Below are 16,657 nucleotides of genomic sequence, written 5' to 3' on the forward strand. Positions count from 1 at the left end.
CTTTACTTGAGTGTTTGTGGATCTTTGTGGATGAAGTTTGGTATACTGTGATGTGTATCAATGTCATGGTTAGATCATGCATAAAAAATGACAAGGTTAAAATGTTGATAATTGATTATGTATATATATATATATATATATATATATATATATATATATATATATATATATATATATATATATATATATATATATATATATATATATATATATATATATATATTCAGAAGTAGTGCTTTCGGGGTCTTGCGCTAGCTAAGCAACTGTTGTTATGGGGAATGGGAATGGGAATGCTAATGCTAACGGTTAACTCTTTCCATGTATTTCAAGCTTCCTTGGTTTACAGAACCTAAGGTTGTCATTGAGACAAATATAATTTCTCAGGACACCGATTTTAGTGATATCTGTTAAGGGGAAATGGGCATTTTATGCATGCTATATCTTATGTGTCACTCTTGTATTTCCACAGGGTGTTCAAGAAGGCAAGTCCGAATGGAAAGGTATTATGACATTTATTTTGTTCCTCCTTCATATACTGATTATGTTATTGTGTCAGTTGTTTTGAACTTGATATTTAAAAGGTTTTCTGTCAGTGACTGCAGCATAGCCTTTTGTGAAATGGTTATGACTGAATAATAAACACAAATATTGAGCAACAGAGAATCTCTTGTTCCAAAATTTGATCTGATGCTCGTGACATGGTGAGCCAGACTGATGGGTCCCAGCTCGCAGTGGCTGTGCGGTTAGCATATAGCCTAGCCATGAGTCTATATGTATCATTAGCAGGGAGGCCTGTGGTGCGCCACAACAGTCCTTGAGCAGGAAGCGGGCGTGGGGCGAATATGAAAGAGGGCCATGTGACTCAGTACCCAGCCTTCTGCAAAGCCGGGAAAGGCTTTTCCAAAGGATCGCCACAAAACAACTATTATTATTAAACATATATTTTTGAATGGGACAAATTGGTCTTGATGAAAATTCACCCAAAGGACAAATTAGTGTTCATAACTTAATAAAAGCATTTGTTTTGATAAGGTTAATGAAAGATAAATATAGAACTGTACAAACACGATTGCACAGATTGGCATTTTAGCTCTGTTTAAATCCTCCTGCGTTTGAATTGTGCTGATTGTAATTTTATGATTGTCTTTTCAGCTCACTGTGTACCTTGGTAAAAGGGATTTCGTTGACCATGTGGACATTGTGGATCCTGTCGGTAGGCAATAAAAATTACAATAATACTTTTTAGTTTAACTTTATGTTAGTGAGGATTTTACATTGTAATTGAGTCATAAATGAGTATGTGTACTTAATGTAATTACTTATGCTGTAGGTATAAATGCAAATGAAAATGCACTTCAAACCTGCCCTAACCTTACCCGTACAGTGCAAAAAATGCTTTTCTTACTTAGCATTTTTGTCTTGTTTCCAGTCCAAATATCTAAACATTCTTGTTTTAAGCAAAAACTCACTTCATTTTGATTAGATTTTCTGGAAAACAAGAAAATATCTTATGTCATTTGACTTATCTAAATGTATCTTGATTTAAGAAACGTTAGACTAGAAATAAGACAAAAATACTAACTAAAAAAAAGCATGTTTCACATTGTATCTAAGAAATTGCAGTACAACATAAACACAATAAGTATATAATATACCTAAAACCTTTTTTTATGTAAGTACATAGTAGTTAAAGACACCTAATATAAAGTGTGAGCCTATAATGCGTTATCTACCAAATTATTCATTAAAGAAAATACATTTTACTCTTTTTTTTAAATAAAGTTAAGATTATTTGAATTGAATTAATGAACAATCATTTTTTAGCTAAGCAGGTATGCTATGCAGCTGACATAAAATATATATTTTTTTGCCGTTGCAGATGGTGTGGTTTTAATCGATCCAGAGTATTTGAAAGAGAGAAAAGGTGAGGCTTTTTTATTTCCACATTTTTTATTTTTAAAGTATAGAAATATGTTATTTATGTGGTCTCATAAGAACAACAATAAAATATGTTCACAGTTGTTTCCCCCTTCATGCAGTGTAAAAGGTCTGAAAAGTTTTAAAGATCAAAGTGAAGATAAATGGAGTTATTGACTTCCAAAAGAAAGAACTGATTCTGATCTGACTGAAAAGAGTCATCAGTAATTCCAGCCTTACTGCTCAAACATATATGGGTTTGTACATTTACATAATGCCAGCCTGTGGACTTCATTGGCTGCCCGCAAATAACATAGCCTCAAACACTGCAGCTGTAGCCGAGCCTCTCAAATCTCAGTCATATCAAAACCTCTTTACATACACTTCCAAAGGATGATGACTCAGGCTCGAATTGATATGGTAAAACCAACACCATCATTGCCATTCGTATCACTGTGTATCATGTGCTGAGGAAACATCCGGAGCTGAAAATCAGATATGCTAATGGACGTTTCATTTCCGACCCATGCTGTAAGAGTTCGACCAATCACAACAATTAGAGCAGCGCATGATCTTAGAAAGGAGGAATGTTTCAGACACTGTGAGATAAAAGGTGTTGCTGCATTGTGGATTGTCTACTGTGTTTTTTGACCTTGGATGCATGAAAAACCCTATTGTAGGAGACCTCCAAAAAATAGCATAATGGGGGTAGCCTAGAAATCTAGACGCACCCTAGCGGCATCAAATCTAATCTGCCGCGAGTCTAGCAACTCTCAATACACTTCTGAGATGTAAAACCCAAACTCTGGTCAGGCCAATCACATTGTGTATAGAGTCAGTGGGTGGGGCTTAACATATGACGGCAGAGTTGCGCTTGCGTGCTTCTAGTAAACACAGAAACTAGTAAACTAGAGATTGGCGGTCTTTCGAATCAGCTTTGACGACGACTCTGGAAGACTTGGAGTTAAGCTTTTCTCTGAGAAAAGAACAAAGAACGGCACTGAAGTCATTCTTAAAAAGGGAAGATGTGTTCGGAGTTTTGCTGACCGGATACGGCAAATGTTTAATCTATCAGCGAGCTCCGCTTCACGTTGCTCTGGTTGGTTGTAGCGCTATCATATCGCGTGCAGAGGGAGTTTAAAAGACAACCGTTTATCCCGCCCCTCGGATGGAGCCCTGTCAATGGTGAGTTTCTAGACCAAACATCTTGATGTGGGTTTGGCTTGTCAGGCTATAATGGGGCACTTTAAATGAAGAACAGATCATATGCAGAAGTTCACTGCTGTACAACCACTTCTCCAAAGAAGAAGACCCTTTTAATCGCACATTCAGAAGAGATTTCAGCATTATAAACCGCACTGAGATTGGAAAGATCTGCAATCATAAATCAGAGATCTCAATATGAACTCAAATCAATCATTACATTTTTCCAAGACTAACATCTGAGATGTGCAATCCACATTAATTGTATAGCTCTGTAACATACTGTATGTCAATTATTGTTACATTTGTTGCTGGTTTTCTTTTGTCATGAACTGGGAGTACAAAGTTGACTTAAGCAGTTTTTTTTAATTCTCCCACAGTTTTTGTGACACTGACGTGTGCTTTCCGCTATGGACGGGAGGACTTGGACGTTCTTGGCTTGACGTTTCGCAAAGACCTCTTTGTGGCCAACATCCAGGCATTTCCTCCTGTGCCTGAAGAGAAAAAGAGCTTGACACGTCTACAAGAGCGATTGATAAAGAAACTTGGAGAACATGCTTACCCCTTCACCTTCGAGGTGAATCTTCTTTCTGATTTTTTTAACATAATGGCAATTATGTTATGCTATGCAGAGATAACTGGATTCACTGTTGATCAAATTTGGTTCAATCTCAAATTTAAATGTCAAACCTTTTCTCACAGATTCCTCCTAACTTACCCTGTTCTGTCACGTTACAACCAGGGCCAGAAGATACAGGAAAGGTACGTTTTCCCTCATATAATGTGTTGTGATGTGGGTCCTAGAGATAAGTAAAAAGGGCTTTGGAAAATTCTCAGTTTCACACTCCAAAGTAACACTTTCTTTTTTCTTGTCTGCAAAAAGGCCTGTGGGGTTGACTTTGAAGTCAAAGCTTTCTGTGCAGAAAATGTTGAAGAAAAAATCCACAAAAGGTACAACCTTTCACAATGGCGAGTAACAGACACAGAGCAACACATAAAACATTAATTTTCCTTTGTTATCAATATTGTTTGTGTTTTTCCACCTTTATTTATATAGAAGTCAAGTTACCTTTATTTACATAGCGCTTTTTATTATACAGATGGTTTTAAAGCAGCTTTACAGTGATAACAGGAAAGTAATTTAGCAAAGTTTGTTTCGGCTGTACTGTCAGTGCAGGCAGAGCAATAATATTGTTAAATATTAAGTGTCCCTGACTAAGCAAGCCAGAGGCAAAGTAACCCAAACTCCATCAGGTGACAGAATGGAGAAAAATCCTTGGGAGAAACCAGGCTCAGTCGGAGGGCCAGTTCTCCTCTAGCCAACAAACCATCAGTGTACGATTATGATTCTGGCAACATTACAGGTCAGAAGTCACATTGGATCGGAACATTCAAAATATTTAATCCAACTCCATCTGATTTGAGAAAGTGTCTTATTATATAATTGCTAATTTCATTTTCAAGTTCATAAGAGTTAGTCTGACTAATGGGGAGTGAAAAAAGATGATTCGTTTACTAGTTATTTTATTATTAGTTCCGTAAAGCAGTCACTATTACTCTTGCTCGGCACTAAATAGTCTCAAAACCATTTGTGCCATGAATATAAATGATACTTGAACAAGCGATTTGTTGAGGAAAGAGCTATTATGATCTAAAAATTACAGAGATTTGTCAGTGGTTGCAACGTAGATTTTGTTAAAGTCGATGAATGTCACAAATTATGATATGTTTCTCCTATTACCGGCCCTTCCACAGGAACTCAGTGCGTCTTGTCATCAGAAAAGTGCAGTATGCTCCAGAGAAGCCGGGCCCGCAGCCAATGGCTGAAACCACAAGGCAGTTCCTCATGTCAGACAAACCATTACACCTGGAGGCTTCACTTGACAAAGAGGTGGGTTTGTCTAGTTATTCACATGGTCTGAAGAAGATTAAATACATGACTATTGAGGAAAGGCAACATCGGTGGGATTCTGCTACGGATCTAAAAGTGAATCCAGTGACAACGAGTACATCTAGTGATGGGACCAGGGCATTACAACTGAAATGCTGTGTGCGCAATGTCATTCATAGTTTAGTATCTAATAATAATAATAATTGAAATAGAAATTAAACTTTATATTCTCTTTAATTATTTTAATATGACCCTATGCAAAATTCATGCATATATTTGTTATAACTATGTAGCAAATACAGCATGTCATTACAGACCTTTGACTTATTAAATGTTATGCCTGCTCATTTCTAAGAAGAATCACACATATTTATGTACATTCGTTTGGATTACACAGTTTTTACAATTTTAAACAGTTTTAAACAAAGTACTAAACTTAATGCAAATGAGTGTAGATCATTGAATTCTGTATCAGACATACACTCTTTCTTCAGAAACACAAACTATTCAGAATCAAAAAAATAATAATTGTATTGTTTGCATGATTGTTATTTGTGCATAATGTCTTTCAGATTTACTATCACGGTGAACCGATCAGTGTCAACGTCCATGTCACAAACAACACAAACAAGACAGTAAAAAAAATTAAGATTTCAGGTCATTCAGTTATTAATAGTGGATGGACTTTGTGTTACATTAGTATGTAGTTTATAAACTCTTTTCAGTAACACTTATTTCTATTATGAAATGTTGCAGTCCGTCAATATGCTGACATTTGCCTCTTCAACACGGCCCAGTACAAGTGTCCAGTGGCGACAGAGGAATTAGAGTATGTACACCGCAAACTAAACAATACGCTTCTGTATGAGAACACAATTTCACATCGGTCTAATTACTCTCTTTTGTGCCTTGTTCTAGTGATTTTGTGGCTCCCAGTGCCACATTTTGTAAAGTATACACTCTTACCCCGTTCCTCGCTAATAACCGGGAGAAACGCGGCCTGGCTCTGGATGGCAAACTCAAACATGAAGACACAAATTTAGCATCGAGTACATTGTAAGTACAATCTGTTATTCTTCCATTTGAAAGCAGATTTTGTTTCTTGTCATGTTTATTATTTAACCTCTCCATGGCACTGTTGTCTCAAAAGGTTAAGAGAGGGAGCCAATAAGGAAATTCTGGGCATCATTGTTTCTTATAAGGTGAAAGTGAAGCTGGTGGTGTCCCGCGGAGGGTAAGTTTTCATTTTGCTTATCTTGTGTGGCATGTGATACATGTTAAAAAAATTTACATAGCATATGCCAGGTATATGTCCTAAAGACATGAAACCACAAACTGGTTGAGAAAAGACCATACATAGACCATACAAATACATAATCCATACATTTTGCAACAACAACAACAAAATTTCCATGGACACACATTGAAAAAAGGACTAGTGTCACGTCTAGGGATCAGAATATCAAGAGACATTTAAAGGTGGCAAAAATCACCCACAACACCCTGGCTGCATCTGAAATCACAAAGGCCTACCTGCCTACTGTATGTGACAGTATGTGACAAAATAACTATTTCTGAATTCACAGTACTAAAAAAAAAAGAGTATGTTTTATATGTGTCTTTATCACAAACTGAAAGTATACATTCATGTGTAAAAGAAAGTACTCCCTATTGATTTCTATGGTTTTATGTATCAGGACAAAATAAAAGATCATCTGGTCCATGGCAGGTCTTAAAAAGGCCAAAAACTAGGCCAAAATAAAGAAGCCATGGGTGAAAACTAAGGACACCCTTACTGTTTTCCTATGAATTCAGAGGGTAAGTAGCAGTAAGGCGCTGCTCGTCTTCTTGATTAATTGATCATCTGCAAGCGTGACCAACCCTATAAAAACTGAGCTTTTGGCAGTTTGCTGATCTGGAGCAAACACAATGCCAAGATCTTACAGAAGCAATTCTTGCTGCCGTCAATCTGAGAAGGGCTATACGGCCATTTCCAAACAATTTGAAGTATATTATTCTACAGTAAGGGAAAAAAAATCCAAAACAGTGCCAATCTTTACAGGAGTTGACATCCCCAAAAAATTCACCCCAAGATCAGACTGTGCAATGCTCAGAGAAATCACAAAACACCCAAGAGGTCTCTACAGTCCTCAGTTAAAGGGTTAGTTTACCCCAAAATTTAAATTCTGCCATTAATTATTTACCCTTATGTCGTTCAACACCCGTTAGACCTCTGTTCATCTTCAGAGCACAAATTAAGATACTTTGTTGAAACCCGATGGCTTAGAAAGGCCTCCATTGACACCAATGTCATTTCCTCTCTCAAGACCCATAAAGGCACTAAAGACGTCATTAAAAAAGCCCATCTCACTACAGTGGCTCTACAATAATTTTATGAAGCGAAGAGAATAGTTTTTATGAGCTTAATGAATAAGCGTATCGATGCATGATTGGCTGATTTGATACACTGATTCATAACGGTTCAAAGCTTTACAAAGCAGTGTTTTGAAATCGACCCATCAATATATGCTGTTTGTGCACAGAAACTATTCTTGTAGCTTCATATAATGATTGTAGAGCCACTTGAGTGAGATGGGCTTTGTAACAACGTCTTTAATGTCTTTTATGGGTCATGAGAGAGGCCATGTTATGGGTCATGTCAATGAAGGCCTTTCTGAGCCATCGGATTTCAACAAAAAAATCTTTACTTGTGTTGAAACCATGCAATTCTAATGGTTGTACTTTCTTTTTCACATGACACATTTCTGATTCTCTCTCTCTCTCTCTCTCTCTCTCTCTCTCTCTCTCTCTCTCTCTCTCTCTCTCTCTCTCTCTCTCTCTCTCTCTCTCTCTCTCCCTCTATATATATATATATATATATATATATATATATATATATATATACCGATCAGGCATAACATTATAAAGGTGAAATGAATAACACTGATTATCTCTTCATCAACACACCTGTTAGTGGGTGGGATATATTAGGCAGCAAGTGAACATTTTGTCCTCAAAGTTGATCTGTTAGAAGCAGGACAAATGGGCAAGCATAAGGATTTGAGCGAGTTTGACAAGAACCCAATGGCTAGACGACTGGGTCAGAGCATCTCCAAAACTGCAGCTCTTGTGGGTTGTTCCTGGTCTGCACATGGGTTAGTCTCTATCAAAAGTGGTCCAAGAAAGGAACAGTCGTGAACCGGCGACAGGGTTATGGCTCATTGATGCATGTGAGGAGTGAAGGCTCGCCTGTGTGGCTCGATCAAACAGACGAGCTACTGTAGAAATATGCTGAACAAGCAAGTCCGATCCATGGAGTCCCAACCTCGCAACTTACAGGACTTAAAGGATCTGCTGCTAAAATCTTTGTGTCAGATACCACAGCACAACTTCAGGGATCAGGGCTGTTTTGGGAGCAAAAGTGGGACCAACACACTATTAAGTCATGATGTTATGCCTGATTATTGTGTGTATATATATACAGTCCCTGACAAAAGTCTTGTCGCTTGTGTACAAATTGACCTAAAGTGCCGCTGAAATATATTTCTAATCAAAATTTTTTTTAACAAGAAATGGCTCATTTTAATCCCACCAGCTTTTGTGATAATGTTTCAGTAAAAAACTAAACTTTCAAAAAGTATTCTAATATTCACAGCTTGGTAAAGCCCATTAAGTCAATTTTTGCAAAGACATAAGTGTTGTCACCTTGTCATATGAGCTTCACCTGTGACTAATAATGGATCAATTAGGTCTCAAGTGTGTATAAAAAGAGCAACTAGACCTCTGCAAACATGCCTAAGATTCACCCTGAGACTAAAGTTTTGATTATCAAGAGGCTGAAGACCAGATCCACTGCTGATGTGGCAGACACCTTCAATGTGTCTCAGCATCAAGTAGAGAGGATAAAAAAAAGATTTGAAGAGACTGGAGACATTTTTGACAAGTCTAGGTCAGGCAGACGCCACAAGACAACTGCTTGAGAGGACCGTTTGTTGGCTGGAAAATCCAAGGCCAGCCCATTTTCCACTGCAGCAGAGCTCCACGAGACCTGGTCACCTGAAGTCCCTGTGTCAACCAGAACAGTTTATCAGATTCTGTCTCGAAATGGCCTCCATGATCGAATCAGTGCCCAGAAGCCAGCATTAAACAAAAGACAATTGAAAAACCGTGTGGCATTTGCCAAGGCCCACAGCCTGCTAAAAGTATGGACGCAGGAAAAGTGGCAGAAGGTGGATTTTCAGATGAATCTTCTGTTGAATTACACCACAGTCGCCGCAAATATTGCAGGAGACCTACTGGTGCCCGAATGGATCCGAGATTCACCCAGAAAACAGTGAAGTTTGGTGGCGGAAAAATCATGGTCTGGGGTTACATCCAGTATGGGGGTGTGCGAGAGATCTGCAGGGTGGAAGGCAACATCAATAGTCTAAAATACCAAGAAATCTTAGCTACCTCTTATATTCCCAACCATAAAAGAGGCCAAATTCTGCAGCAGGACGGTGCTCCATCGCATACTTCCATCTCCACATCAAAGTTCCTCAGGCGGAGAAGATCAAGATGCTCCAGGATTGGCCAGCCCAGTCACCAGACATGAACATCATTGAGCATATGTGGGGTAGGATGAAAGAGGACGCATGGAAGACGAAACCAAAGAATATTGATGCACTCTGGGAGGCATGCAAGACTGCTTTCTTAGCTATTCCTGATGAAATTGTATGAATCCTTGCCAAACCGCATGGATGCAGTCCTTCAAGCTCATGGAAGTCATACAAGATATTACATTTGGATCTCACAGCACCACAACTTAATTTGCTGACATATTTTTGTATTTGCAGTAAATTTGTTCAATTTCTGTATAGGCGACAAAACTTTTGTCTTGCCAAAATTTGACCTTTCTGTCTTGATTAAATAATAAATATTTTTTCTGTGAAAATTATTTATTTCAGTGCATTAAACATCATTTGGGAGGGTTTTAGCTTTTCATATGAGCTATTTCTAACTCCAATGAATTAATTAAAAGTCAGGTTAATATCAGGTATTTCTAGAAAATAGATAAGCGACAAGACTTTTGTCAGGGACTGTATATATATATAAAATTTAGGTTTACATTAAAATGGCTTTGCTAAGTCAATATGCTAAATCAATAATGCATTAATTATTGTAATTCAGTAAGATCTTTTTTTTCAGACTGCTGGGAGATCTTGCCTCAAGGTACTGTGATCTTTTTTCGTCATTCCTTTAGAAAGTCTTCTGTTTTTCTGTAGTGTAATGTGTTTCTGTGTAAATGTTTGACATCTTCACTTTGAAACTGTATTAAAGCTGCTCCATGACTAGGATTGCATGGCCATGTACTAAAGAGTCTGTCTTACACAGCTGACTACAGACAATTGTGCATATTATAGATTCCTATAAGTAGCCTAGCTTTTGGCCAGAAGCACAGACAGACTCAGACACTTGATAAGATGCCATCAATTACCCATTTGTGGACCATTTGTGCTGATGCTTTTAGGCCAGTGGTTCCAGCACTCTGTTAGCACCTCATGAGTGGTGGGATTGAGGTTTGAGAGCAGCGTTGGCCAGGGTTTATTTGGTTATGTCTACTGCATGCATGATTTGTATTTTTGCCTCTCCAGTGATGTTGCCGTCGAGCTCCCCTTTACATTAATGCATCCCAAACCATTGGAGGAATCGATCTACAGAGATGGTATTTGCCAGACTGCCTTTTTATCTGCTTTCATATTGCTCTGGTGAAAGTTAGTATTTATTTTAGCATGCTCTGGCACCTACTTTAACTTGTACAGGAATTATAAATATATTGTTATAAATAAAACCTCAAAATATAAATATGTAAACATTTATATAAAAAAAGACATGCTTTAATTGTAGACTTAAAGTTCATGTCCTAACATGTCAGTACTGAATTCCATCTAAAATATTCTTGTTTATACTAAAAAATGATGTTTGAAAAAGTGCCAGTGGGTCAAAGTTTAGCTACTCTAAATTTCTAATTGAATGACATCTTTATATGCGGGCACCTTTATATGAGGGGTATATATACAGAGTTCTTTAAGTGGAAAATAAAGTCCATTACCTACAGAGCTCCAATCAATATTCTTTCTGCAATCTTTCTGTTTTAGGCCCAGAAAATGATGCCCCCATTGACACAAACCTCATTGAATTTGACACAAAGTAAGTGAAAATCTTTTCTATGGTGTAATTTGATTTGAACCTACTAAATTGCTTTAAGCTTAATGGTTATAAATAGTTACACATATGCCCATTTGATGCTGTTTTAATTTAATGGATTCATTTATTTTGTTCAAAAAATCTGTCATATTCACCGGTCAAACGTTTGGAATAGTGAAATAAGGTTTTTGTAAGAAATTCAGTTACACTTTACGAGGGCAAGAGACAAATTCCAAGTCTACACCTTACAATACGAGTGCGCTAATATGCATTCATTAATTCCTTACTAATGCACAGATAATCATGAGTTAATGTATGATTCATGAAGAACTAAACCATTTATTAATGATTACTGCTTCAGCAACTAATGGAGATTCTACATGATTAATAGATTAAGTAATCATTAAATTGTTATTAGTTAATGTGTCATAATTTATTAATTCCTTAATAACATATTATATTAACTAATAATGTAAATTAATGTGTTAATAACCACAACGGGTCAAAGCCATGCATTTCAACTTCCAGTTGTCTGCTTTAATTGATCATTAGCTAATGATTTATAAAGGTGCCATTATGTTATGACTTTACTTGTTAGGATGACTTTTTGACTATTATTACTATACATGACTATTGACAAATGTAGTGAAGTTGAAGTCATAAGTTTCCAGAAAAATTATACTCAAGTAAAGTACAGATACTCAAAAAGTGTACTTAAATACAGTACTTAAGTAAATGTACTTAGTTACTGTCCACCTCTGGAAAGATGAAGAAATATGCTCTGATTCAGAGTTATAACTATATATTCAGAGTTATAACTATATATTCAGAGTTATAACTATATATTCAGAGTTATAACTATATATTCAGAGTTATAACTATATATTCAGAATTTACATATATATATATATATATATATATATATATATATATATATATATATTCAGAGTTATAACTATATATTCAGAATTTACATATATATATATATATATATATATTCAGAATTATAATGATATATTCAGGATTTATGCTTATATATTCAGTTTTACATTTATATATTCAGAGCTATAACTATATATTCAGATTTACATTGAATTATATAGGTATATTATATATATATATATATATATAATATAAATTAATTTATATTCAATATAGAGGTATATATTCAAATTATTCATTTTTTCTTCTAAAAAACATCTACAGAAGGACAAAAAATAAAGGTCTTCGTCTGCCTAGTTTGTAGTGGATGCTAAAATACAGGACTTACAAGAAATGTAATAATGATGATGCTTCAGATTTGATTCCACAGATTCCTGTTAAAGCTGTCTGTACCTTGTCAACTTTAGCTCTGGCATTTTTTGTCCATAAGAAACAAGAAAAGCGCACAAAAGTGCTTTTAGGGGAACACAACAACTGAATGCTTCTCTGACTGTTTGTGCCTATAGTGACGATGACATCATCTTCGAGGACTTTGCTCGGCAACGACTGATCGGGGCAAAAGATGACAAAGATGAAGACGAGGAGGGTGCCGATTCGCCCAAACTGAATGACAGATAGACGCGCAGATACGAGTTTCCTGTGTTGTGACGAAACGAGAGGCCCTTTCGAGATAACCTGGAGAAATGGGACACCCTTTAACACACTCACAGTGGTGAAGTTGTTGTGTTCTTGTTCACATTCGTCTCTTCCATCCTGCGAGGGTGTAAAATATAAACATAAGTGTAGAAAAATGTGACCTTGTCGTTGAAGCGATTAGAAGGTGAGGTTTTAGTTGATAGGCCGCCCACTGAGTGCCTCGGATATTTGAGGGTCTTTTGGGGTCGAGGCAATGGCTTCTCATCATAGCTAAATCAAACGTCAGTGCTAGCATGCCTTTGTTGTTGCTTTGTTTTATAGATTCTTCCTTTGATTAGAACAGAGGAGTTTGAGGGCCGTGGCTTAGTATTAAACCATATTCAATGTATGGAATTTGTTCTGTTTTAATTTCTCTAAAGGGAACTGGATTTAGTATTTTTATTATAAAAAGCTGCCAAATTGAATAATCTTTATAATGTCTCATGTCTCACCTGAGAACTTTTTTCCACTTTTCAAAAGAACCAATGTATCATCTAATCTAAATATAAATAAATATATATATATATATATATATATATATATATATATATATATATATATATATATATATATATATATATGACAATGGAACAAACATTTATGACATTTTTTTTCCTCTTCAATTGTTTGTAAAAGTGGGTTTCTATGAAATCATTTAATTTTAAACATGCCTATATATCTTTAAAGGGACAATATATTACTATAGGATATTTTTACATAATTGAAGCTTCTAAAACAAAGCACCTATGGATTGTTGTGTGCTACAAACATTCCAGTTACAATATCTATTCTGAATGAAGTATATGTACTTTATCCTTAAATCATTTCAAAAGCATCTTCTGAGGAACAGAAAAGGAGAAATTTTGAACAATGTACTAGCTTTTCTCTCTCTCAATGCTATCACAATTAATGGGGACTGCAGCTTTTGTGTCAAAAAAAGATTAAAAAGCACCATAAAATTATCATTCAAATTCACCTTAACTTGTGTCTACTATAATTCTCTGTATTTCTGTGAAGAACTGGGCAGATTGGTCAAGATTTGTAATGATTTTTAATGATTCTAACAATGCAAAATGACTTTAATGTACAGACTCGCATGGACTGCTTTTATAATTCTTTAAATAAATGTTTGCTCCATATGGTCATATTGGAAGCTTGAAAACTCCAGTCCCCATTTACATTTGAACAAGTGCACTGAAAAAAAAATTCCTATCACATTCTTTCAGATTTCTCTTGTTGTGTTTCATGGAAGAAAGAAAGTCATGCAGGTAAATAAATTATGATAATTTTCATTTTGGGGTAAACTATTTGTTTAAATCTTCTATGGACAGTTTCAAAGTTGTCTGTACTCCTCTAGACTCATCCAGTAATTCTCTGAACTGGAGAGCCTCTAAAATCAAAAGACAACTGATTGGAAATGTAGCCATTTTTACATTACAAAGATTATGTGCTTTCTATATGAATGAGGCCTTGACTTACTGCATGAAACATGTCAATAATTTGTATGTTTTGTGAATTAAACATTTTGAAGAAAGAAAGAAAGAAAGAAAGAAAGAAAGAAAGAAAGAAAGAAAGAAAGATAGAAAGAAAGATGCTTAAATGAAAATAGATTGTTCAGTGAACTGATATATTATCATTTCCATGTGCTGGATAAAGCACAATTATAAACTAAATAAACGTGATTATTGACATAAGGCAAGAAATGATATAGATGGTCATATGTAAGGAGAAATGACAATATATTAAATATATACTATGTTGTATATATCAAAGTCTTTTTTTTCCTTCTTTATATTCAGTGTGTGTGTGTTTGTATGTGCGCATGTGTGTGCACATGTGCGTGTGTGTTCATGTTTTTCTATCCCGGTGGGGACTTCAACCTGAATGTGCACTGACTCATGAGAACTCGTGTCACCGGCGGGAGTCTAAATTGAGGTCCACGTGAGCTATAAATCATAGCGTATGGCTTGTAAATCATACAGAATGAGATTTTTTGAAAATGTAAAAATGCTGAAAGTTTTGTGTGATGGGTAGGTTTAGGGCTCTGGTCAGTGTAAGGGGACAGAATATACAGTTTGTACAGTTAAAAAAAAAACTATTAGGTTACGTCTGTGGAAAATACAGTAAACCAGGTGTTGTGTGTGTGTGTGTGTGTGTGTGTGTGTGTGTGTGTGTGTGTGTGTGTGTGTGTGTGTGTGTGTGTGTGTGTGTGTGTGTGTGTGTGTGTGTGTGTGTGTGTGTGTGTGTGTGTCAGGGTTCTGTCACTTCGGTCTAGCTTTCTCTTGGTTTGGTGACAGAGTCCTGACACTCCTGTATTTTGTCCTGTCTTGTGTGAGCATGCAGCTTTGAGCATGCTCGAGCTGCGTGCTCTTCTGTCCCTGTCATTTTCTGTGTGGGGCGTGGTGTTCGGGTCCCAGCACTTCTGTCTAGTTGGATTTCGGTTTTGTGTTGGGATTCGGACATTCATGCTCCTTGTGTTTTGTCTTCTGTTGTGAGTGCACAGAATGAGCATTCGCTCATTCTTGTGCACTCGGTGTTGTTGTGTGTGTGTGCGCTGTCCTGTCTGTGTTTTGTGTTGTGTAGCATGCAGCTGGTGTTTTACTTGCTGCATGCTTGTTGTCATGTTTCGTGTGAACATGCAGTTTATGAGTTTTCATTAACTGCATGTTCATGTCATGTTTGGTGTGAGCACATGTTCATGTGTTTCTTTGTCCCATGTGCTCTCATGTCAATTGTCTAACCCCACCCACCTTGTTTCCTGATTATTGGTTCATTTGCCCCACCTGTCTTCTCCCATTACCCTCGTTTGTTTGCTCCCCATTTAATCTCCTTGTGTTTGCAGTCCTGTGCTGGATCGTTGTCAAACCTTCCTCATGTTTCCCTGCTCCTGAAGTCGAGTCGAGTCAAGCCAAGCCAAGAAAAGTCAAGTCTTGTTTTTCCCCCTTGGGGTTGTTTTTGTTTGTCTTGTTTTGTTTGATTTTTATAATAAAGAGCCCATTCTTCCTGCAATTGAGTCCTCGCTCCTTTTCCACTCTACAAACCTTGACAGAACGATCCAGCCATCATGAGGACTCAGCGGAGAATGGGCTCAAACCATCTACCAGCATCCACTGCCTACAGTCCCCTCTTCCAACGCATGCTCCAGGTAACAGCATTGAGTTCCCTTCGTCAACGGGGGAATGACCTGAGGGAATTTGCCCTGGAGTTCAAGAAGGCAGCGGATGGGCTGGGTTACAATGATGCGGCTCTCAAGGACTTGTTTAACTATGCCCTTGATGAGCCTATTAGCTTTTGGAGGATGTTGGGCATGAGAGATCTTTCATTTGAGGGGTTTGTGGAGTTTCTAGCCCAAAGTAGGAGGCAGTCAGCACTGCAGCAAGAGGTGCCTCCTCATGTGGTGCACATCCTTCCTCCCTCAGACACTGAGACCTCCAGTTCTCCAACACTCTCCTGCAGAAGGAGGAGAAAGAAGTCCACCTCTAGCTTTGCTGCAGTTCCCCCCGAGGTGGCTGAAGATGCTGCAGCTCTCCCTGAGATGGCAGTGAACGCTTCTGTTGACCTAGAAGCATCTATCTCCATGCCATCACCGAACCAACGTAGGCGGAGAAGGAGAAGGAAGGCTTCCTCCATATCGTCAAGTCTGACGGTACCTGAATTTCCTGTCATGTCTGAAGAGGTTGCCCTTTCTCTCTATGTCACTGCCCTTGTGTGTGTCTGGGCCACTCACACAGCATCGGTTCCCAGCCCAGAGGCTGCCTTGAAGCCTGTTATCTGCCCAGAGACTATTCCTGAGCCAACTGTTTCCCCCTTATGCCCTGCCATGGCCCAGAGGGCTATCCTCGC

General features: G+C 37.3%; 1 protein-coding gene across 1 annotated transcript in view; it reads left to right on the plus strand.

Moving 5' to 3' along the window:
• arrb1 (arrestin, beta 1) overlaps positions 1 to 13,330 on the plus strand; it is an 83,509-nt gene extending 70,179 nt beyond the window's left edge. Inside the window, exons 2-16 of the mRNA XM_067450122.1 lie at positions 470 to 500; positions 1,153 to 1,213; positions 1,880 to 1,924; positions 3,501 to 3,697; positions 3,823 to 3,882; positions 4,004 to 4,071; positions 4,876 to 5,011; positions 5,584 to 5,668; positions 5,768 to 5,840; positions 5,930 to 6,067; positions 6,162 to 6,245; positions 10,199 to 10,222; positions 10,645 to 10,715; positions 11,149 to 11,200; positions 12,646 to 13,330. Of these exons, the coding sequence (XP_067306223.1) occupies positions 470 to 500; positions 1,153 to 1,213; positions 1,880 to 1,924; positions 3,501 to 3,697; positions 3,823 to 3,882; positions 4,004 to 4,071; positions 4,876 to 5,011; positions 5,584 to 5,668; positions 5,768 to 5,840; positions 5,930 to 6,067; positions 6,162 to 6,245; positions 10,199 to 10,222; positions 10,645 to 10,715; positions 11,149 to 11,200; positions 12,646 to 12,757 (1,237 nt within the window). The 3' untranslated portion in view covers positions 12,758 to 13,330. The remainder of the gene's footprint in view (positions 1 to 469; positions 501 to 1,152; positions 1,214 to 1,879; positions 1,925 to 3,500; positions 3,698 to 3,822; positions 3,883 to 4,003; positions 4,072 to 4,875; positions 5,012 to 5,583; positions 5,669 to 5,767; positions 5,841 to 5,929; positions 6,068 to 6,161; positions 6,246 to 10,198; positions 10,223 to 10,644; positions 10,716 to 11,148; positions 11,201 to 12,645) is intronic.
• Positions 13,331 to 16,657: the final 3,327 nt, after the last annotated feature.

This window comes from Pseudorasbora parva, chromosome 8 (assembly GCF_024679245.1).
Source record: "Pseudorasbora parva isolate DD20220531a chromosome 8, ASM2467924v1, whole genome shotgun sequence".
Classification (NCBI taxonomy): Eukaryota; Metazoa; Chordata; class Actinopteri; order Cypriniformes; family Gobionidae; genus Pseudorasbora; species Pseudorasbora parva.